Source organism: Chelonia mydas, chromosome 9 (assembly GCF_015237465.2).
Source record: "Chelonia mydas isolate rCheMyd1 chromosome 9, rCheMyd1.pri.v2, whole genome shotgun sequence".
Classification (NCBI taxonomy): domain Eukaryota; kingdom Metazoa; phylum Chordata; order Testudines; family Cheloniidae; genus Chelonia; species Chelonia mydas.
Window position 1 is genome coordinate 74,393,700 of NC_057855.1, and position 24,920 is coordinate 74,418,619.

Here is a 24,920-nt window from a genome sequence, read left to right on the forward strand (position 1 = left end):
GGGGAGGGAGTGTAGATGTGGGGTAGGAACTGTATTTGACACACATTTTCTAACACAGATCATTTAAGTGGTGTAGATACAGCTATTAGACTAATAATCTTAATTCCAGCAACAGGGCACAAAACTATTAACATGAATTAATAGTAATGGGTGAGGTAGGGGAATGTGTGCACTACATTAATTTTGTGGCTGCTACAGATACTGAAATTTTAAAGCAGCTCTTTTGGTTGAATATCCTCAGATTTGCTTTGCAAGCTAAACAAAGAGGATCCTTTCCAACACTGAAAATACCAAGCCGAAAACACTCAACAAAAATCAAACTAATATAATGAGAAAACATTCTAAAACCAATTTATTGGAATGATACATTAATAATTAGTAAGAAAGAAAGAAAGTTTGATGCCTCGTCACCTTACCTTCTATATAGAAAAAAAAGAGGCAGGAAGAAATGAACAAGTTCTTCTTAAGATGCAACATCCACAATTGACCTAAAAACATAGTAATGTGAACCACAGAACCAACGTGTTGAGAACACCACACAGGTATATTTTCACCTCTGTCACTCCTAAACATGCATGAAATCTATATTAATACTAATCTGAGTTCTTCATACAGGCCAAAACAAGAACAGACCACTTAGAACACTTTCAGTTTGTGTTCATACTTTGTACCCCAGACACCAGAAGAAATAAGCCAGTCCCCGTCTTCACACTGCTTCCCTCAGGAATGCAGATGCAGTTTGAGTGTTACCATCTGGCAAAGAGGAGGGACTGGAAGGGGGAATGACACTGCTTTCTTAAAACTTGGCAAGTTTCTCAAAGATCAGAAATAGAGATGACCTTGTTTCAGAATGTTTTGTGTCACTGAGCTGACAAAATTTGGCAATAATTTTCAGTTACAGCTTCCTCAAATAATAGATGCAATTCACAAAAAGTAATGCCACATTTTGTTTACACAGAAACACAGCAAATCAGCAGGAGTATAGCAACCTGTGTGTCAAATTCCATTTTCTTCACAAAACTCCTTTCAATATTCTTATTCATTTCCTCAAACTCGTCTAGTAGGCCTAGGCATAGAAGAGATACTGCCAATAATACCAGAGATCTTATATAGAAAGACTAAGTCATGCTGAATCATGGAAGGCAGACACTTGATTTAAAACAACAAAAATAAAAAACCCAACAATAGTCTCCTCCACTCCCCCACCCCAGCAATTAATAGTAAGCCTGCTAGAGAGAAAGCACAAAATATGATATGGGTTCATCCTGAAGCTTAGGCAACATTTAACTGTCCTACTTCCATACAGACAGGGACATGGGTCAGGCATCTGTAAGCAGAAACTACAAAATGTCTATTCCCAGGCTCAAAATTAGAAAAACATGGACTAAATGCGAATGTAACTAGCCACGTTCCAAACACCATTACAGGCCCAATCCTGCTCATGCTGAAATCTATGGGAATTTTGCCACTGACTTGTGTGGGAGCCAAACTGCTCTCACAACAATGCAAGGAAAAACATTTCTCTGCTACTTATTTAGGTGTTGATGAAGACACCTCTTGCAGCTGGGGAAATGCAGAGCCCAAAAGAAATATGCTGGCAAGAGGAAAATATTTAATTATTCTGTTGTAGAGTATAATTAACTCTTTACTTCTATCCTGTTACTAATTTTGAATCTTAGAATTATAAAGGTCTCAGGAAGCATTTTAAAGCACTGCATAACTTTTATTGCATCAAAATAAGTAACTGCATGGCCAGAATATGCTACGGTTTGCAAGTAGCATAAAACCTTTATAAGTCTTTTGCTGATCTATACCACCTATTTCTATGTTGTTATAAAGCAGATGAAAATAAACTGTGTGTGCTGTGCTTGTAGAATGCCCCTCCAACTACAGTAAAGGCTACATATCACTGTTTTATGGTGTTGATGCATTCGGGAAGTAAGAGTGGCTTATACTGTGCAAGGTATATTTTAAAATCACACATGTAAATTTTAAAACTACTCCTTACCACTCCAGGTGCATGTATGGTTAGGCTTTTAAATAGGTCTTCATGATTTTCCAGTGGATGGCCATAATATGCAGACTATGTGAATGCCCCTTTGCCAAATAGCTGATGTATACCTAAGGCATGTAATGGATTAATATTGCACTTGGTGAATTCACTGATACAGAATGCTGTTCTTTAATAGGATTCACTAATTCCATGGCAATACAAATCAACTTTTAAAACTTGAAAGAAACCCCCCCCACCACATACTCAATTACAATACTTCTTACAACTCAAACATTTACTTTTAGTTCCCCATATGAAAAACTACTATATGCAACTAGTAACGACTAGAACGTGCAACCAAACGCCTAAACTATAAACAATGTGAACTTGTAAACTATTACATGAAAGGCATTAGCTCTTACATGTGTAAGGAAATGCCATTTCTGGCCATTTTGGCTTATTTGTGACACTGCCTAGGAATTAGTGTACTTTTCACTGAAGTGCACTAAATCTAGCACACAAACATATAATCAAGTCATGGTTAGAGAGCTGTGTGGTGAACGTGCCAATGGAAATGTTATCCACTGCTCAATCTCTTTTTTGTGGAAAAGGCCCACATTGGTCACTTAAATGAGAAATACATGGCAACGGTTTTTTTTAGATCTGTACAATGTGTTACAATACAATTTCAAATCTTCATTCTACAAATGTCATAATTTCCATAAGCAATTACTATGGTTACTATGCTACACAACACTTACAATTTCATTTTAAACCACAATTTAAAAAGACATTGAGAAATTACTGTATTTTTGTATTGTTCAATAACATTTGAGGCAATTCAGGCACTAGAGTTATTTGATAAGGTTTTATGTTGTTGCTTGTTTTCCCCTATGTTTAAATAGCTGGATCTCTAGGTGTAAGTTTATCTGCATAATTAGTACTAAAATAGGTTTTCTTTAAACTTACAAAAATGGACACAATTGCCCAGACATAGTTTAAACTACTTTAAATCAATCACTTCTAATTGATTCAGTTTCCTATGCTTCCAACTTTGCAATAGTGTCTTCCATGCTCTCTACCCTAATGTTCCCATGTTCACCAGGTTCATATTTATATTCATATATCGTGGATGCTGCAAGCACCAATCAAAATGTTAGAAATTAAATCTATTTTTCTTGAAGCAGAGACAATTTTACTATTTTATAAAAAGCTGTGGAAGTTCCCTTTACAGAACATTTAAGGCAGTTGAAATTCATGCTTGCTGCTTCGCCAGTGCTTCAGCTTCCTGAAATAATAAAATAAGGATTAATGAGTACTTTATCAAACGTAGCAACCTGTATATATTTTTGTTATGAGTGGACATCTGTACTACATGATAAAAAAAATTCCAGTGATACATAGCCAAAAAAGCAAGTCGCTCTGAGCCTTTAAGTCAAATGAAGATCTTCCATTTACTTCTCTGGGGCAAGGTCCTGCCATACACTGATAAGGGCCCACTCCCCTAAAGTGGTAAGTATCCTCAACTTCCACTGAATTCAAATAGGAGTTGCAGGTGTAATCAAAGAATGCATGTTCTCTCCACTAGCTGCTAGGTTTTCCAGACTATGATCGGTCATGTTTGCTATCCAAACTGTGTATTAAAAGTAAAAGATCAGATTTAACATATTTCCTTTCATTATTCACATTAGGCTACAAAAAAATGATTAAAACATTGTTAAAGCCTCGAGGATGACAGACTTTTTGAAGCATGACTGCTAGGTAAGATGGGGGGGCGGGGACTTTGTCTAAAAAAGAATGAAGCAATTTCACTATGGAAATATAAAACAGGTTCTTGTTGAGATTTAAATTAATACTATGATGCAATGAGAAGTGGCTAGTTAACTTTGTCATAACAGAAACAATGTAACAGACATGTCAACTAAGCTCTAGAATTGCCTAGTAATGAGAGTTTTCAGAAGAACTGTTTTTAAAAAAATACCCCACGCCTTCTGGTCTTCAGAAGGAAAGGGAACAGATTGACAAAATGGAGGGAACGCAAAAGGAGACTTACTTTTCTCAAAATAATTTTTGCTATTCTCCTCCTTATTTCTTAATAAAAATGAAGATTAAATTTAATTAGATTTTAATGCCAACTAGATCCACTATAAGTTTCTTCACACTACGGGCCAGATTTCCAAGAGCTCAGCACTCAGGACCTTCCACTGTGGTACTTATGGCCAGATTTTCAAAAACAGGCCATCACACAATGTGCTGAGCTTTTTTGAAAATCTGGCCATTTATTTTGGTGCTTAAATGGGAGCAGAGCTCTTTTGAAACTCTGGCACTACATCATGAGCGTGAACAGTTATGTCTATTTTATAAATATGCAATACAAGTAAATCAATACTCAGAAAAGGGAAATCTATGCAAAATTTTTACAAAATTCTTCATGTGAAGGAGAAGAGACGAGACACAGTGACTGACCTCAGCCAAAGTGGAGTACGTGCCCTGCATATTTCCATTATCTGTACGATTCTAGGGTTTTTTTGGCCATTTGCCTGTGTATCATATCTTACTCCCTTTAAATTCAAGAGCGTGGAAACAGCGTGTAGCTCTGCACCACTGATTCAGGTCTCCTATACTCCCTGAAATCTGTACTCTGCTCTGATGGCAGAGAATCAATCACCTGGTGGTATGGGAGGCATCCACACAAAGTTTATTCAGTGGGGAGGTGGCAGAGGAGGAGGATGGGAAAGAAGCAGAGAGAAAAGAGAGGCAATAGGACAGGGGAGGAAAAAGATGCCCCATGTTTTCCAGAGAGCAGCAGTATCTCACACAGCAGCATAGAACAGATGAAAGGTGTCGTGCTTCTTGTCAGTTTCTAGCAGCTCCCTCTGGGCAGATGCCAGCCTGCTATGCCAGAGGGAAAGGCACCACAGTCCAGGCCTTTGGGAGCAGGGAACTCAGAACACCCCTCCCATCACAAAGTGCACTCCACAGTAAACACATTGACCTTTGAGAGAAACAGGGCAATCAACTTCCTCTCCCTTCTCAGACCCAGTCCTGCAAGATATTTAGGAAGGGCTCAGCTCTTCTGAGGACTAGGCCCCTTGTTTGCCCACTATCACTTTCCCCTTTCAAATCCTTCCTTAACGCTAATTTCTCCCATGATGCCTTTCACTGAGCACACTGTCAGCCCTTAACAAACAATGAGTCATAAGCTTTAACTCCTCAAGTCATGCATGCGTGGAAGAGACCAGTATCCCTTGAAGCCTGGACAATAATTGTATCAAGCTGTCTGTATTTAATTTATTCCAGTGTTATCTATAGGATCATGTATTTTCCCCCTAGGTGTGCAGAACATTGAACAAACCATTGATGCTCAATAAATAGCTATTTGTATCTCTAATAATGCTGCTGAGGCTTGGCTTTTAATACTATTCACTTTACATAACACCCCTGTACTGCTGTCAAACAAATTCCCTGAACCTCTCATGGAACACAGAGGGCGTGCTGTCAAAACTCATCTCTCCCAGATGTGTGCTATGCAGCTGCTCTGATACCTCCTTCCACTTTACATAACACTGTTCAAAGGGATTATGTAGATAGCTATTATATAATGTAGCCAAGCATGGTCCCTCCAGCTGCAAGGATGTTTTCCTTGTCTGCCATACACTGATATCCAAACATTTTAAGGTAAATTCCTCATTTTAACCAACAGCCAATCAGTTTGATCTGCTAGCATTTAGTGGGAGCACACTTGCCAGAAGTTAGGCTGATAGCAAAAGTAATAGCAACTCTGTGCGTACAAAGTCACATAGTATAGGGTTGTCTCCATTTACTAAATGGTCCCCTAAAATTTAGGAGGCAATATAGGGATTAAATAAGTAATGCTACTGTTTCTCTTTTTTACAATGATCTTTTCCTTCTAGTCACCCTTAATCAGGCTGACAAATGGCCACGCCCACCAGGAGTGTGTGTTTTTCTTCACTGCAGTTATTAAGTGTCGGTCAAAGAATTAATCAAGTGCGTTATGTCAGATGTGATGTTTCTACACGGGACATCAGAGATGGCCCCTTACAGGATCCAGCCCTCTAAGTGCCCACCAGTCCCACTGAACCCCACTGACTTCAGTAGGAGGGGAGCATGCTCAGAACCTTGCAGGATCAGGCTCAGATTGAGCAATCTGCTTCTACTGATACATATACAATTCACTGACTTCAGTGTAACAGAACAGAATCTGGCCCAGCATGTTTTTGTCTTTCAGTCTGACTGAACTCCTTTGGGGGAACATCAAGTGCAGAGCCCAAGTAGGCAGGCTGTGTGCGGAGAGAATTCTGAGCACATGGTGTGTATGTGGGTGTGTAGGAATTCTCTTGCCACAGCTCCAGGGCTGCTCCACAGCTCCTACTGCAGCAACTCCTGCTCCGGCAGCTCCGGCCGGCTCCCAAAAGCCCTGTGAATGACAACGATCACAGAGTCCTCAAGGAGCCAAAGTCTTTACTCTACAAATTGGGCCTCCTACGTGGTAGCAATGCACTGGTCGCACTGCACGCAGGGACCTCAATGCCTGGAGGGCTGAGTGATTGGGGCTAGTTTTTGTGCATTTGTCCAAATTCTGTTCAATATTCTGCAGGTGCTCCTAAAACCTGACATGGGTGCATTTAAAATAACCCGAAGGAATTTAAATAAGTATTGCATTGTGTGCAATTGGCCTTTTGACCCCATTAAACATTAATATGGGCCTCTACTACTGTCTTTTGTTACTCTGGAACTTTGTAGATCTGAGACAAAAGAAAGAATGGGTCATATTCATCACTAGTGTCACTCCACTGTTATCAATGGAGTTACCTCAGGAGATTAATTTGGCCCCCAGAATTTTGACCCTCAGCCTGACCTGCAACTGCACCTGTTAATACTAACTGCACACAGACTATCCTAACTCAGGTATCTGTGTGAAATGTATGCAGAATGGAGCATTTCAAGTCACCTCCTAATTCTTAAATAAAGTTTATCCATGTGAACAAAAGGGCTGGTATTGAAAACCTTAACAGTGACCCAGGGATCCTAATGCCCTCCAGTAAAATGCATAAAGCATTCATGTCCTATCATATCAAAATCAAGGGAGGAATTCAGTTTGGTGTATTTGGATCTGTATTACAGCAACCCACTTTATAAATTGTAAAGAAAAGAGACAGCTTCAGGTAGTGGAGGGTGTGGAAGAAAAGAACATTCTAAGATTGATCTCTCTATGGCAAATTGGTTGCAAAAAACACGAGCAGCATATTCAAGACATGTTCCGTTGCAAAGTATTAGTGGCTTGTTTATTTGAATTTCTCTCTCTCTTTTTTTTTTTTGGCCTTTGTTTCAATTTCTTTTCCCCAGGATTTCTAGTGAAATTTACTAGAATGGAAGTTCCTCTGAGCAGGGATTGTGTCTGCCTATGGGTCTGTACAGAAGACACTGTCCAAAGTCAAGAGGCATCAGAAACTAATGCAGGGCCTGATCTAGCTCCTATTTCAGTCAACAGGGGCTTTGCCATTAACTTAAATGGAATCAGGATTGGGGCCATCGTGAAGTTACAAAACCAATGTTAACTATTACAGTAACAAGTTTGCACACTGAATCATCCTGATCTAAAGGGGGGTGTATGTGTGTTGGGGGGGGGGGGGGGGGAGAGAGGGAGAGAAGGGTAGACAAGCCTCTTGGTGAATGCTGCATCCTCCAAATAAATGGAGCAGTAATGCCCATGTTCAAAGCAAAAGTCTTTAGAAAGTGAATGTCAGATCCACTGGAATACATACACATAGCAACCACAACACATTAACAGACAAAACACGATATTACCTATTGTGACTGGATAAGAGAGCTATGAACAGGCTTGCTACTTCGCAAGCACCCCCTTATGACCTGCAAGTCGCTATACAGGCAGTCTGCCTCAGTTTCCCCTCAATAACTCACAAAAGGATTCTCTCTGTTCAGAAATACCTTTCCTTAGGGTCTGGTTTTATGGGCATGACATTCAAAATAAACACACACACAAAGTCTATCCATAGCCTTAAGCTGAGCACAGCACCTCCTCTCTGAGGTACTGTCTCAAAACTCCCCAGGTGTCTCAGGAACTTTCATGCTTTAGCAAGCCACTCCCAGCCCTTCACTGCTGGGGCAACTCCCATACTTCTCTGGAGTCTGCTCTCCCTAGCCCTCTGACTTCCAGGCCCAAAATCTTCCCCACTAGCAAAGGGTTTCCTGCAAGAGCTTCTGGCTCATTGCATTTCCTCTACCACAGCTTCCTTCAGTTCTGCCTCCTCAAACACTCCCCACTCCCTGCAGCTTCCTGATGCACTTTACAGGGGAATTATCTCATTCTTTCTGAAGTGTGCCTATTTAGTAACTAGTAGGGCTGTCAAGTGATTAAAAAAATTAATCGCAATTGTGCAAATAAAAAAAAATTATCCATTAATTGTGCAACTAATCGCACTGTTAAATAACAATAGAATACCATTTAAATAAATATTTTTGGATGTTTTCCACATTTTCCAATATATGGATTTCAATTACAACACAGAATACAAAATGTACAGTGCTCACTTCATATTTATTTTTATTACAAATATTTGAAATGTAAAAAAACAAAAAATAGTATTTTTCCCTCATTACAAGTACTGTAGTGCAATCTCTTTATCATGAAAGGTTTCAGAGTAACAGCCGTGTTAGTCTGTATTCGCAAAAAGAAAAGGAGTACTTGTGGCACCTTAGAGACTAACCAATTTATTTGAGCATGAGCTTTCGTGAGCATCCGATGAAGTGAGCTGTAGCTCAAGAAAGCTCATGCTCAAATAAATTGGTTAATCTCTAAGGTGCCACAAGTACTCCTTTTCTTTTTATCATGAAAGTTGAACTTAAAAATGTAGAATTAGGTACAAAACCCCCCCTGCATTTAAAAATAAAACAATGTAAAACTTTAGAGCCTACATGTCCACTCAGTCCTACTTCTTGTTCAGTCAATCACTCAAACAAGTTTGTTTACATTTGCAGGAGATAAAGCTGCCCGCTTCTTGTTTACAATGTCACCTGAAAGTGAGAACAGATGTTTGCTTGGAACTGTTGTAGCCACCGTTGCAAGATATTTACATGCCAGATGCGCTAAAGATTCAGACGTCCCTTCATGCTTCAACCACCATTCCAGAGGACACACATCCATGCTGATGGCGGGTTCAGCTCGATAATGATTTGAAACAATGCGGACCAATGTATGTTCATTTTCATCATTTGAGTCAGATGCCACCAGCAGAATATTGATTTTCTTTTTGGTGGTTCAGGTTCTGTAGTTTCCGCATCGGAATGTTGCTCTTTTAAGACATCTAAAAGCATGCTCCACACCTTGTCCCTCTCAGATTTTGGAAGGCACTTCAGATTCTTAAAGCTTGGGTCGAGTGCTGTATCTATCACATTGGTACCTTCTTTGCGTTTTGTTAAATCTGCAGTGAAAGTGTTCTTAAAATGAACATGTGCTGAGTCATCATCAGAGACTGCTATAACATGAAATATATGGCAGAATGTGGGTAAAATAGAGCAGGGGTCATACAATTCTCTCCCAAGGAGTTCTGTGACAAATGTAATTAATGCATTATTTTTTTAATGGGCATCATCAGCATGGAAGCATGTCCTCTGGAATTGTGGCCGAAGCATGAAGGGGCATATGAATGTTTAGCATATCTGGCAAGTAAATACTTTCCAACATCGGCTACAAAAGTCCCACGCAAATGCCTGTTCTCACATTCTGGTGACATTGTAAATAAGAGGGCAGCATTATCTCCCGTAAATGTAAACAAACTTGTTTGTCTTAGCCGTTGGCTGAACAAGAAGTAGGACTGAGTGGACTTGTAGGGTCTGAAAGTTTTTCATTGTTTTGTTTTTGAGTGCAGTTATATAACAAAAAAAAAAATCTACATTTGTAAATTGCACTTTCAGGATAAAAAAGATTGCACTAGAGTACTTGTATGAGGTGAATTGAAAAATATTATTTATTTTGTTTATCATTTTTACAGTGCAAATATTTGTAATAAAAATAATATAAAGTGAGCACAGTACATTTTATATTCTGTGTTGTAACTGAAGTCAATATATTTGAAAATGTAAAAAAAAAATCCAAAAATATATAATAAATTTCAATTGTGATTCTATTGTTTAACAGTGCAATTAAAACTGCAATTAATCACGATTAATTTCTTTGAGTTAATCGCATGAGTTAACTGTGATTAATCATCAGCCCTAGTAACTATGACTGGCTGGCCCCCCCGGGGGCCTCTAGCCTATAAAGGGTCAGCCACCCTGTTAAAAGAGTGTAAATAAAAGTTGTATTCATTAGTCTGAAACAATACAGAATACCACCTACCTTTGAACCAGGAGGAGCGGTCAAGCCTAAAAAAGCATACACTGCATTATTCTCTCTAGCTTCGAAGAAAGCTTCATAATCCTTCATGGGAGAAAAAGAGAAAGATTATGAGCCATCCAAAAATAATAAAGGATTAGTTCGATACAGTTTACCCAAGCCCACACTGAGAAAACTAAAACTTTTCAGGACTTGTGTGGTCTAAAGCACAATTCAGAGGGTCAGTTCATATTTCCAGAACTAATTCTGGTATCCGTAAATTTAAAATTTAGTACTTGCAAAAGGTGCCAGGATGGCAACAGATAAACCACAAGCAGTGACAGCTTCACCAATATGCCTCAACCTTGGGAGCACCACATTCATGGCAATTCAGTGCTTGGTCTCTCTGCTGTAACTGCTGATAACTGCGCCAGATGGAGGTGGCAAATGCTGTGGCATGGACATGGCTCTCCACAAGGACAGAGCTGAGCCCCCTAACTTGTTTCATCAGGGGAGATGTCAAAGTGTTGCTATTAATCTGAGACAGATTCAAATCTATTATCTGAAAATGAAATATACACTTCTTTGAGTTACTAATCCTCAAGTCACAGCCTTGGCATTACACTGGCATTGTTTTCAATGATTTTGTGACCGTGAATACACAAAGCAAGTGGTTCTCCTCACTCTAAAGGCCAATATCTGCCTTTATACACTGCACATGTATTGGTTAAGCTTGCTTTGAGGTAAACTCAGTTAATGCACTAGCCCAGTAAACACTAGATGTCTCTGCCTCATAATGTTTGGTGCTCAATTAAAGTTACAGAACTGCAACACTAACATACACAGCCACTTCTAGGGAGGAAAGGGGAGGTGGAGTATGAGCGAGAAACCACCACCACACACACACACAGTATATTTTCTGACACACAAAATGCAAGTCTGCCCTGAGCACAGAGACTATGCTCATGGGTCTGATAAGTGTGGAAAGAGCTACACAATGAAACTGGTTTTGACAAACACAGTTGCAAAACACTGGCTCATCACGCTTAGGAGGCTTGTGTAAGCCACCCATCATTACGATTACCACACACATCCCTAGCTCTGATTTCCAAAGTCACATTACAGACCTAATGTAGGCTTTTTTCCTACCCTTTTTCCCCCTTTTCACTGAAGCTGTAACACTGGTTTTCTCTGCGTCAGATGCAAGATGCAAGAATCCTGGCGAGCCATCTAGCTGTGGAATGCCAGTAATACAGAGAATGCTGAGTTGTGGGTTGAAGTTAGTGAGGGAGCTGCCATTGAAGGCAGGCTGCTTCACTTGCCCCTCCATCTACAGGCAGAAGCATGAGAAATGAGCTGAATCCAAATGCTGTAGACTGGAATCTGCAGGGGAATGCTGTGGGCAGGAGCAATAACCCGTGAGGCTATGTTGCAGTTGGGAAGAGAGGGCGGAACAAGGAATTGCCAGTTTGCGTGAACTGGAGATCGGAGAAGTTTGATTGTTGTTAAATTTGAATGTGTAACTTTCAGGTTTTCGTTTTTTAAATAATGTGTACAGATTTGTTAAATCCTCCCTAAAGCCCTTTGGCTGATACATGCTGGAATCGTTTGATAACAAGTGTTTTGATTGTCCTGCTTGAGCATGGTCCAGCAACCCGATTCCTAGCACAACTACTAGGAAAGCAACCCTTTCAGCTATAGAAGAGTGTGATCCTTGCATTGCAAGTTACTGATGCATACAGTTTATAATCACAGCCTCTCTGCTGTGCATGTTGCACGTGTACACACAGAACATGCATCCCCAGGTAAAATAAGCAGGTACCAATTCATGTTTACAGTGGAACTGATAAAAAGAGAAAGGTAGGTAAATTCCTGCAAGCTGAATTCCTGTGATTTGGATCCAGCTATCCAAGCTGATGGCATCTTTCCTAATAACTGCCAAGTAGAATCATCATTCATGAGAATTTTTGCGGCAATAGAGTGCTGCTCTCTTGGCATTTCTCCTCCAGCTGATGATTCTTTACATATAAAAAGAAACAACATCTATCTTAGTCTATTAGGGCCTGAGCAAGTAGCTTCATCTCCCATTAACTGCAATGGAAGCCAGGGATCTCATCACCTGGTAGGATTAGAACCTATGGGAACCATACTCTAGACCAGTAGATTAGAGTACCAGAAATCTCCTGTATGATGGGTAGAAAAATCTGCCTCTCTGCCACTTGATCCATTAAATCATTTAGATAAGAGAACTGCAACAGATCTCATTTATCTGGACTTCAGTAAAGCATTTAATACTGTACCATGCAGGAAATCATTGGTGAAGCTGGGGATTAGTACAAGCATTGTAAAGTGAATAATTGATTGGGTAAATGGGAAACAAAAATGGGTTGTGTTGAAGAGAGAACTATCGGGCTGGAGTAAGTACTACTGGGGTTCCCCAAGGATCAGTCTCGACACTGATCTTATTTAATATTTTCAGTAATGATCATGGCACAAAAGGTAAGTGTGCACTAATGAAATCTGCAGATGACAAAAAGTTGGGAGGTCTTGTCAACACAGAGAAGGATCGGAGTACTATACAGGAAGATGTCAAAGTCAGAGTCAAGACTCACTGAATTTGTCAGACCACACTGTTTATTAGCAAAGCGCTTTGCCAATGCACCCAGATATATGTGAGCCTCCTGCAAAAAGCTCAAGCCAACCCATTTATACAGACAAGCCAAAGCCAATCCAACGTAGGAGACAAAAGGAAGCAGAAACTGACAAATATACATACATATCTTATTTGCATACTAATGTTTACCAATCTCCTAGATCAGTAGGAGCTCTAAGTTAATTAGTTTGAGGACCCATTGTCTCACACTCCTTAATGTTTCTCTTCCTGACAACTATATTTCAACAAATCTTTCAAGCAGCATTTCTTTAATGAATTATAATTTCAATATAATTCATTCTACTTTCACAAAGACCTGGAGGACTTTGAGCACTGGAGTAACAGAAATAGGATGAAATTTAATAGTATAAAGTACAAGGCCGTGCACTTAGGGACTACTGAGAATTTCTAATATGAGCTGGGTGTTCATCAGTTGGAAATGACAGAGGAGGAGAAAGACCTGGGTTTATTAATTCACCACAGGATGACTATGAACAACCAATGTGATGCAATCCTAGGATGTACCATGCAAGCTATTTTCAGTAGTGATAGGGAAGTATTAATGCCATTGCACAGGACACTGGTAAACCCTCATTTGGAAAACTATCTACAATTCTGGTCACCCATGTTCAAGAAAGATGAATTCAAAGTAGAACAGGTGCAAAGAAAGCTACTAGGATCAGGGGAATGGAGAGCCTATTTTATGAGAGAAGACTACAAAGAGCGTGACTTGTTTGACCTAGCAAAATGAAGGCTGAGAGGGAATACAACGGCTCTCTGTAAATACATCAGGGGGGTAAACACTAGGGAAGAAGTTTTTACGCTAATGGACAAGGTTGGCATGAGAACAAATAAGTATAAATTGGCCATGAATAAATTTAGGCTGGACATTAGAAAAAGGTTTCTAACCATCAGAGGAGTGAGGTTCTGAAACAGCCTCCCAAAGGGAATAGTGGGGATGAAGAACCAACCTTGTTTTAAGATAGAGCTTGATACATTTATGAAGGTGTTTATATGGACCGTGTTGCCTGCGATAGGAGGGGGACTGGACTTGATGACGCAGATGGTCCCTTCCAGTCCTAGGTCCCTAAATAGAGGGCTGACAGGCTCTGAGGAATGCAGCAGTGCCACTCTGAATAACATACTACTTTCTTCTTGATCTGCTGCATTCACAAACACTGAAAGCTACACATCAGCAGGTGCCTCTAAAATCTAACTAGTAATGACCTAAGAAGGAGAGGACACATATATGTAACTGCTTTGCACGGCTGTGCTACAAAGCTTTAAAAATCTCCTTGTAAGGAGGAGTGGACTCTGGGATCTTCAGCTTAGTCCTACATTCAGTGATATTTGAAACCATTTCCCCTAGAGAACATAGGGGCCTATACTGTAAGGTGCCAAGTGAACTCATCTCACTCAGTGGGAGCTGAGGGCACTTAACAGTTCCAGGAGAGCTCAGCACCTTGAAGGAGCAGATCCATAGTTCCCAGACTTCTCATTGCATTACGAAACTTGAGAACCTCAAGTGTCAAGGGGCCCTTCCATGTATCAAACACTGTACAACTTCAGTGCAGCACACAGCCCTGTCAGTTTGGGCGTCCTAGCCAGAGAGTCCCTCTAATGTAGTATTTCCATTGCCTGCCACAGAAGCGATGAAAGAGAAAGAACTCATGTTGTGATATCCCTGAGGTTTTAGGATCCAGGCCACCAGTGATTCAGGAGGACTCAGCAATTAAAGGTTACGGAAGAGAGATGGCTGAGGGCTTTAACTGCATTCTAGCCTTGAGGGGAATCTCCTCCTATTCTCTTGGAGACTGGGTTTTGTTTTTTACTTAATGTTTTTTCCTAGAGCAATCAATGTAGTTGCCAGTAACGCCTTCTCCCTTGTTGTTTCAGGTTCATTCTTGCTCTCTTCAAGCTACATATATCACACTTTTCTTCAGTCCTTCTCTCCAAGGTTCTGGCTGCTAAAGACCAAACTGGACTTAGCATGGCTGTGCTCCTGTAGTAGATCCAAAGCTCAACTATGGGCAACTAACCAGAGGAGAGAGAACCGAATGCTTAGCTGGTCATTTGCAGAGGACACTGAAAAAACCTTTGCTCAGTACCCAACAAATAACAACAAAATACAATATAAGCAAATGCCACCAAACCAGGGAGAAGCAAAGAAGAGTCTATTATCACCTACTCTATAATTCTGTGCCAATCCTCATTACTGTATATGGAACTCTGATTCAATGGTGATCGGTACCCTAGAAATATGTATGACAGAGAGGCATCCCCCGTCATTACAGTTGCACAGTTTTCTTCATTCCTTGTGCTAAACCACTGTGTAACATTGCCATGCTTCATTTGACAGCTGCAGCTCTGCAATGTAAAGGTGGCTGCTTTTCACTGGTAAAGGACATCTGTGTAGTGACCCTGCAGGTATACACATGGGCTCTGGAGTGCTGTGGGAAAGAAGGTGACACTGTATATATTGCATGCTGTTATGAATGTTATCGGAGAGCTCTCCCAAAAAGATTTCAGAGGGTAGCCGTGTTAGTCTGTATCAGCAAAAACAACAAGGAGTCCTTGTAGCACCTTAGAGACTAACAAATTTATTTGGGCATTCGCTCCAATCCCTCAGACAGAGACAAAACACCTACAGGATCTCTATCAAGCATTCTTAAAACTACAATACCCACCTGCTGAAGTGAAAAAACAGATTGACAGAGCCAGAAGGGTACCAGAAGTCACCAACTACAGGACAGGCCCAACAAAGAAAGTAACAGAACGCCACTTGCCATCACCTACAGCGCCCAACTAAAACCTCTCCAGCACATCATCAAGGATCTACAACCTATCCTGGAGGACGATCCCTCATTCTCACAGACCTTGGGAGACAGGCCAGTCTTTGCTTACAGACAGCCCCCCAACCTGAAGCAAATACTCACCAGCAACTACACACCACACAACAGAAACACTAACTGAGGAACCAATCCCTGCAACAAATCCTGTTGCCAACTCTGTCCACATATCTATACAAGGGACACTATCATAGGATCTAACCATATCATCCACACCATCAGGGGCTCGTTCACCTGCACATCTGCCGGTGTGATATATGCCATCATGTGCCAGCAATGCCCCTCTGCCATGTACACGGGCCAAACCGGACAGTCTCTATACAAGAATAAATGGACATATCAGACATCAAGAAATGTAACATTCAAAAACCAGTAGGAGAGCACTTTAGTGTCCCTGGACACTCAATAACAGACTTAAAAGTGGCCATTCTTCAACAAAAAAAACTTCAAAAACAGACTTCAACAAGAAACTGCAGAACTGGAATTAATTTGCAAACTTGACACCACCAAATTAGGCCTGAATAAAGACTGGGAGTGGCTGGGTCACTACAAAAAGTAATTTTCTCTCTGTTGATACTCACATCTTCTTTCAGAGTAGCAGCCGTGTTAGTCTTTATCCGCAAAAAGAACAGGAGTACTTGTGGCACCTTAGAGACTAACAAATTTATTAGAGCATAAGCTTTCATGAGCTACAGCCCACTTCATCGGATGCATAGAATGGAACATATAGTAAGATATATATATATATATATACACACACACACAAACACACAGATAAATTGGAAGTTACCATACAAACTGAGAGGCTAATTAGTTAAGATGAACTATTATCAGCAGGAGAAAAAAAACTTTTGTAGTGATAATCAAGATGGCCCATTTAGACAGTTGACAAGAAGGTATGAGGATACTTAGCTTAAGGAAATAGATTCAATATGTGTAATGACCCAGCCACTCCCAGTCTCTAATCAAACCCAAGTAAATGGTATCTAGTTTGCATATTAATTCAAGCTCAGCAGTTTCTCCTTGGAGTCTGTTTTTGAAGCTTTTCTGTTGCAAAATTGCCACCCCTAAATCTTTTACAGCTAGTGGCCAGAGAGGCTGAAGTGTTCTCCTACCGGTTTTTGAATGTTATGATTCCTGATGTCTGATTTTCTGTTGCATCTGGCATATGCTATAGTCAGAGCAGTATTGTAGTTAGCAGCAGGATAAAGTCTGGGAAAGTCAGAATGGGGAGGCCAAGGAGAAGCTTAAAATGGTCTCTTACCCCCAGGTATCGGCTATCATTGAAGATGCGAGGGGGCAATGGATTTCCACTCGTTGGTCGGCTCTCTTCCGGGACGTTCTCTCTCATCCATTTCCGGTTCTCCTCGTTGGCTGCAATATCTTTTTCTTCAAATTCAATCTTGTTGGCTTCCAAGAAGCCTAACACATCTTGCTGCTGTTTTTTGATCTACAATAAAAGATGTGCAAAGGGAGAGAGGGAAATAAACTAGTCAGCGATCAAACAGAAGCTCAAAGGCAGAGCAATCTGTCTGTGCAAGTCCAAGGGTGCAGGTCACTCCGCGCGGTTACAAATTCTCTCTTTAGGCATGGTTACTGCCTTTAAGAGAAATAGTCCATTGTACATCTCTCACTCCCACTTAATATTCTTTTTAGTGTACATTAGTGCAAAGTGCCGCAACGACAACCCAGGAAACCAGACCCTGCACAGAAAAGATAAAATGTGGGTCACTGCTACTCAAACATTCCCTAGTGCCCAGCAGGGTGCTGCAAGCCCTGTAGTAGAGGGACTACTTCTAGTGGGGGCAGAGCCGTTTAGTCTCTAGGTCCACTGAATCTGCAACTCCTCTGATGAGGCTGCCTACCAGTATACCAAATGTGATGATAACTTGTGTGTGAGGATACCTGTCCTCTAGGAAGTACGCTGCAACTTCTCTCCACTTTCCAAACCATTTCACATACAGCAGTGAATGGCCATCAGATAGAACTACTTTTAATCACTACCAAAACTTGGGCTGCCCTTCTAATGTATTTCTTTGTTGGTCTAAGATTAGCACATTCTATAATATACTGGATTGATTAGTGGCTGACCTGTATAAGGATAAGAGTCTTACTGCAACCATCAGCCAAGACAGTTAAAAAAAAAATATAGACCTCTGCCCTGATTTCTTTCCCAACGGTTATTCCTGGTGAATTCTATGGGATTGCGCACTCACAGAAAATGGCAGGGAAGCAAAGGGAAGCTGGGGGGAGGGGACATGGGCGCAGTTCTAGGGGGGGAGACTGCCCCCTCAAACAGAGGCAAGGCATGGGGGGGGGCACATGGGATTGCATGTCACTCTTCCCCCCCTACCCCCCCCATTTCTGCAAGTGCAGAGCTGCCCAGCTGAAAGAGGCTGCATCTGGGCTCTGCTGAACCCTGCCTCCTGGGTCCTAGTACCAATCATGCTCCCTTTCTGTGTGCTGTGAGCCTTCCTGTTTTCTGTGCAACAGTGAGTGCCCACGATGGGGGAAAAGGCAGTGGGGAAGGAGGGAAGGAAGAGTGGAATAGGGCATGGGAGAGGGAAGAAGAGGGGAAGGCTGCGGGAGAGAGGGAAGGAGGTTGCGGGCAGGCAGGATCCCGGCATGCGGTGTCCCTTCGGCAGCAGCTGGGGCTTCCCCGTTAAGCAGGCACATTGAACCCTCACCCTGACAGGCCCTATTCGCCTACACCTGGACCCCTCTGACGAGCTCCCCAAACCCAGACTCTGACCCCACTGATCCCCAACCAGCTGCACCTGGACCCCCCCCAATCAAGTCCCACACACTGAGCCCCCCCCACCCAGATCCCCTGCTGAGCCCCAATCACCTTCACCTGGATCCCCCGCAGAGTCCTATTGTCCCTGCACCCGGAACCTCCCAATGAGCCCCTGTGCATCCAAATCTACCACTGAGCCGCCCTTACCCAGACTGCCCCACACAGAAACCTCTCAGCCCCACACTTGGATCCTGATGGGCTGAGCCTGCCCACCCACACCTGGTGCAGAGAGGCAGGGCCCCGGGGTGTTTCTGGGGTAGGCCCAGCCCTTGCACTGTGTCAGGGTTGGGTGCAGCCTCACTGCCAAGTCCCTGTACTGGGGGATGTGGGGGCTTCAGGGTGATCTCCCACATCAATGCAGCCAGTGGCCTGTGATCCCCACTGCCATGCTGGAGTCACATTTATTGATAAATAAAATTTGAAGAATTTTAAACTATTGAGTGCATAATTTATTTTTTTTGGCGCAGAATTCCCTCAGGAGTAAATGGTGCATGTGTGCAGCCCACTGCTATATCTGTAGGCACAGGTATGTCACAACCCATCCTTCAAAAGCAGGTATCATTTGAATTTCCCCTTAATTCCCCTGAAAATAAATAGAGCCCTACAAAATTGTAACCCATTGTTTCTAACACTCCAGGGATTACAGACAGGAATGAGAATAGTCCCTCAGAGAAATCAAATATTGTCCAAAGAAGAGCTGAATCCAAATGCTAGATATTTGTATTGTATTCAACACACGTGTGTTTGAGTCAACATGGAGGATTACTGGAATGTAAAAACAAGGCCCTCAAAGGACCACAAGCTCAGAAAATTCAAAACCCATTTTTCTTCTGTACTTCAAAAGTTGGAGACTCAAGGTATATGCCACACCATCACATAACGCAGAGTAATTTAACAATCATTGCCTATAATGAAGAGTTGCTTCCCAGCAAGCCTGACTAAGCCCCTTGCCTGCTACACCAAGAGTTGAGTCTCTTTCAAAGATATCACTCCGTTTGGCTTCCCATATGATTTACAAGACATCCTTTGAAAGGCATTGTACATGTACACCTGTGAGTATTCTATACACAAACAGACAACCAAAATACTCCCTCTGGCTCTTGAGCTAGAAGAGATTCTTACTGTAAGAGATGCATGCACCAATATACCAGGCCATATTTTTAAATTAGGAGGTTACACTGAGAATGACATTTTTTTAATTTCACATTTTAGTCAATTATATCTGTCCAAAGACAAAGGGAGGTTGGTGGTCTTGCGGAGGCCATACCAATATGTCTAACGATTTTCCAGGTAACTGTAGTTTATTCACTACAGTCAAGTTTGCTGAGGAGGTGGGTCATGGTGCAAGCCTCTGACTTAAAATACACAGACCCACGGCAATCACAGGTTCAAGTTCCAGGAGGACTGACTCAGACTTTCATCCTTCTGAAACAGACAAACTGAGGACCATACAGCTTACTATGTGTGGATCTTTCAGCTAAGACCCCACAACACAGAGGTCCTGTTTGCTCAGCGATTACACTGAAGACCCCTTGGCAATTTCCATAAGATATGAGGCTTGCTCAATGGTTTCTGGCCTAAAAACCTCTCCTCCCACCACTTCTGTGCAGTGTGCTGCCTGGCTGCTATCCCTCCACTCCAGAGTTGGCCAAGTTTCAGCAGTGCTATACAGGTGTCACTTGGGAAGGGCTTTGTGACGCACATTAGAATGAGTGGTGCTACACATCAGATACTGGGTGAAATCCTGACCTTAGTGAAACCAGTGGAAGTTTTCCATGGACTTCAGTGAAGCCAGGATTTCACCCACCATGTTTATCATCATTGTTCAAGTATTCTACAACAATCCTTATTCCCAGGAAATATATTTCTGATATTACATCCACACAAGCAATGGGAACATGTCCATGTACGTGGTGGGGAGGAGGGTTACAAACTCCTACTATTTTCACAATTATTTTTTTCCTTCTGTCTGTTGTGAATTACTCAGAGCTGGGCTTTTCATCCCTGCCTTCATTTCAAGGGAAAACTTTAAAGGAAGTGTATGGAGTGAACAAGATCCATTCACAGCCAATCCGGTGCCGCCCCTATGCTCCCACGTGACACCAAGTGGAAACAGGGATCTCTACTGTGAAAGATTTTGATGGCTTCACATGAAAGTTGGCTTTGATTATTGTCATTCATGAAATATTAGTTTCCTGATCAAGAGACGTCTTCTGTTTACGCTCTGGTTTGCTTCTTTATGATTATATCCGGATGAAGGAGATTGTTTTCAAGGATAGGTATGGGTTATAACGAAAAAGCATGATTTAACAGTAAATTTGCCTTCTTCGTACTGCTTCCTTCCCAGTGAAAGCAGCTGAAGCCCTGGCTTTAGCCTAATTAGTGCATCCTGACAAAAGCTGAACTCCATACAGATGTTGAATTACTTCTAATTCAGGTCAGATACCAGACTCCCCAAGCAGCCTGTCCATATATGGACAAGTAAAAACACACAAACCCTCAAACAAGCAGATATGAGGTCAGTGGACAGGCATATGAGCTCCAAATATGGTAGCTAAGCTCCCCGGCTTGCAATAGGAGTTTAAAAAGAAAGCAACAGCCACAAACCCTAGCTGACTGTAAGATCTCAGATCAGAACATAATGCCTATTAGACCATTTACTTTAGAGCAGGGTTTGTATATTTTATAGTTTGCTTTGGGGAGTAAAAGTTGGACCCTTTAAGCACACAGGGTTGAGTTTCTGAGGTATTTAAAGGGAAAATAGCTACCACAGAAATACATAAGACGTCTAGCCATCACAATACAGCATCTCAAAAGATGCCATTGAACTTGGTTGTGTAATTTCATATCTAGACAATTCTAAAGCATCTATTTACTCAGATTTTAGTGGTTCCTTTGTAGCCATTAAAATTCATTGTATGTCAATCCATAATATGGTGCAGTTCCATGTTTAGCTAGATACCACTTAAAAATCCCAACAGTTTATTTATAACAACAGCACTTTAAAATCATCAGAGGGCTTAGCGTTAGGGCGCCCACTGCTGTAGTCTTGAAGAAGGCAATAATGTTCCCCTGACTTCATCAGGAGAGCGGCTTGCCTGGAGACTGCAAGATCCAAAGCAATAATTATGGCTCAGAATATGAGTCAGTGGAGTAGTTCATAGACAGGATTAAAATCCGGATGCGAAAACTAAATACGAGAATATTGCTGTGCATTAGCTGAAAAATCACTGCTAAAAATAAATAAAATGGTCAGGTTAATACCACCTGGCGGAAGTAGTTCACATTCTAGGTTAAGCACAAAAGCATTTTTCAACAGCATTTTTCACATCTGCCTCCAGGAGAGAATGGAAGGAGAAAAAGGGAGGCAGAGAGGAGATTCTTCTCAGCCAAGTTATAAAGACCTAAAAAAAAGTTTTTAAGTGTTGCATTTTCCCCATAAATGTTCTAAAGGGCACTTTGACAAATGCCAACCTTGAACAGCAGAATGGCCTTTATAGCTGTGGGCTGAGAAGAGTACCTAATGCACTGTACTGGCCTGGGTGGATGATCAGGGCATTTGCTTACTTTAACAAAAACAAAACTCTAGATTCTCCATAGGCTTAGCCATTAACAGCTTACAAAAACTGATCTAGACAATTTCCAGTAGCCTCAGTTCCTTCATCTTCAACAAGAACGAATATAAACAGACCCTAATTGGAGAGAGAACTTTAAAATCTTTCAGTAAAAATTCACAAAGCCACTACCTTACTCTCTTACCAATCTCCTGTTAAAACCTACCTCTGCTGTAAATGACAACAAATCTCTACCATCTGGAGGTTTCTAAGATTGTCACAAACTTCTATCGCTAGTTTATGCAATCATGCCCACCTATATGGTTACCTCATCACCCCAAAACCCCACTTTGCCTGTTTACCCCCCAGTAGTATCTTGTCACAATCCTAGATGGTGAGCTCTCTGGCACAGGGATTGTCTTTAACTCTTTTGTTCCGTGCCTAGCATAATGGGGTCTTGATCCCTGCCTGGGGCCATCAAGGTGCTGCTGCAATATAAATAATAAAATGTCCTCCAAGTATCTTTCTTTACATTAGGCATCCAATACTCTTCACCAGATATGTAAATCATACAGACAGCACAACTGTGCAGAGGTGCTGAATGCCTACAGCTCCCATCGACTTCAAAGTTCAGCTATGAATCACCCATTGAAGTCAATGGGAGTTGTAGGTTCCCAGCACCTCACAGTACCTGGCCAATAAAGATGACATGTTTCCAATATTTGAGGGGAAGATTTTATTCATATTATGTGCCTGTGAGATACACCTGTCTGTTGTCTCAGTGTTTCCTTGTGCTCCCATGTCTGTCTGTACCCACCTGTTGTCTCTTGTCTTATACTTAGATTGCACACTCTTTGGGGCAGGGACCATCTCTTTATTCTATGTTTGTACAGCACTAGCACAATAGAGTCTTGGTCCATGGCTGAGGCTCCCAGGTGTTACCGCAATACAAAAACAACAATATTCTTGGATTTCTTTTGCCTTATCTATGAAGGTTAAAAAATTGCAGCTGCTGGGGAGGAAAAAAAGTGTCTATTAGGCTAGGCCAGGCGTGATGGAGAAGGCAGTCAGAGAGTAAGAGTCTCAGCACTGCTGTTAGTCACCCTTCTTGAGATGGGAAGTAGTTCTATTTCCAAGGCAGCTGACCATAAGAGTTCCCCTTAAGCAAAAACAAGTGACTGCTGCTGGAGTGGTTGGTGGTTTGCCAGTGTGGAGTATTAGGGTGTAATCTAAGCCGTCAGCACCTAACTCATTTTACTCTGTCTGATCAGTACAGTCAACACCGCCTTCCCAGTTCCTAAAACAAACATTTCAACCACAGTGACAGGATGCTTGCATAACTGTATGAATGCCAGAATTACTCCTGATCGACATCATCTCACTGGCTGGGTACAGTTGTTGCAGAGCTGCCAACTTTCATTAGTCTATCACATCATTTCATGTGCTTTTAAAAAAAAGATTCTCTTGATTTCAGATGCTCACATACTACAGCAATGTAAGTACCTAGCTACACTAATATACACTGCAGCAATCTCACTAAGTTTTGATTCATTCTAAAGGGCCACAGTCTCCTATTGTTTTCAGTAGGCCAAAAGCTAGGTAATCCTTCAATAAAGATGACAGTCCTAATGTCCACGTGTGGACCACGTAGGAGACAAAAGCCTGAGACGCTGGGAAAATACACTCTGAAAATCAGCTCTTTTTCCAGGCATCTCAAGTTGGACATGCAAAAAAATGGAGGCACCCAAAATCACCTGCCACTTTTGAAATTGTTGGGCTTAGTATAGTCAATGGCTGTCATGTTTTAAATCGTGTTAGATGTCATGGTTAAGCATAACCTGCTAACATGATGTTAAACACAACTGTCCTTGTCTATGAGTGCAGAGACATGTTTACACTTTCCCAGCCCAGAAGATACATGGGAATGGGTGTGGAAGAGTAGAGACAGTAGAGAGACTGAAGAGAGATACTAAAGGGATGGGGTGATCGTGAAAACATGGAGTGGAGGAGGGAGGCTGAGGAGAGATAAATGTGGGGCAGCAGCACAGAGACTGAGGAGTGTACAGGGGAATGTGAAGACAGAGAAGGTAAGAGAAATATAAGGTGGGAGGGAGATTGTGGGACAGTCATGGGGGGAAGCGGAATGTGAAGTTGGAGAAAAGGAGAGAAAAGGTGGGGGCTGAGTGAATGTTGCATGCAAGCTGGACACAGAAAATTGACGGGGAGAGAAAAAATGACAGTAACTGAAGTCCCAATCTGAAGTAGCCATGAGGAAGGCCTGCATTTGTGTATGCTCCTTTAAGGATGAACAGTCAATTTAAAATGATCACAAAGTGGGGGCAGTGGTCTTTCCCTAAACAATCAGTCACTGGGCAGAACAGAATGAAAAGTGATTTATTATGCCTTTTTAATCTCCATTTTTAAGCCAGACTCACAATTTTTGACTGCTGACAATACTGCTCTCACAAAAGCCATGTTTTTTTCCTTAGCATTTCCTATCTAGATGATTTTACTTTTCTTCCCCATTAAAACACACAGTTGCCTAATCTCAAAAACACCTCTGCTTCTGCTTTTCAGTGTGACATTCATTCTGCAAAATATCTAGAATTACAGAAATTAGAGGAAATCCTACACTTGTTGCTCATGTTCCTAAGGCAGTGCTGAAAGGAATAATTTAACCACATTAATTTATTTCCCTGTTTGACTTCATCTTTCATT

The 24,920-nt window shown here is 41.6% G+C and overlaps 1 protein-coding gene across 1 annotated transcript in view; it reads right to left on the reverse strand.

Moving 5' to 3' along the window:
- Window positions 1-334: 334 nt before the first annotated feature.
- Window positions 335-24,920, reverse strand: part of SH3BGRL (SH3 domain binding glutamate rich protein like) — a 55,424-nt gene continuing 30,838 nt past the window's right edge. Inside the window, exons 2-4 of the mRNA XM_037908628.2 lie at window positions 17,116-17,301; window positions 10,374-10,454; window positions 335-3,281 (exon numbers count right to left, since the gene is read on the reverse strand). Of these exons, the coding sequence (XP_037764556.1) occupies window positions 3,249-3,281; window positions 10,374-10,454; window positions 17,116-17,301 (300 nt within the window). The 3' untranslated portion in view covers window positions 335-3,248. The remainder of the gene's footprint in view (window positions 3,282-10,373; window positions 10,455-17,115; window positions 17,302-24,920) is intronic.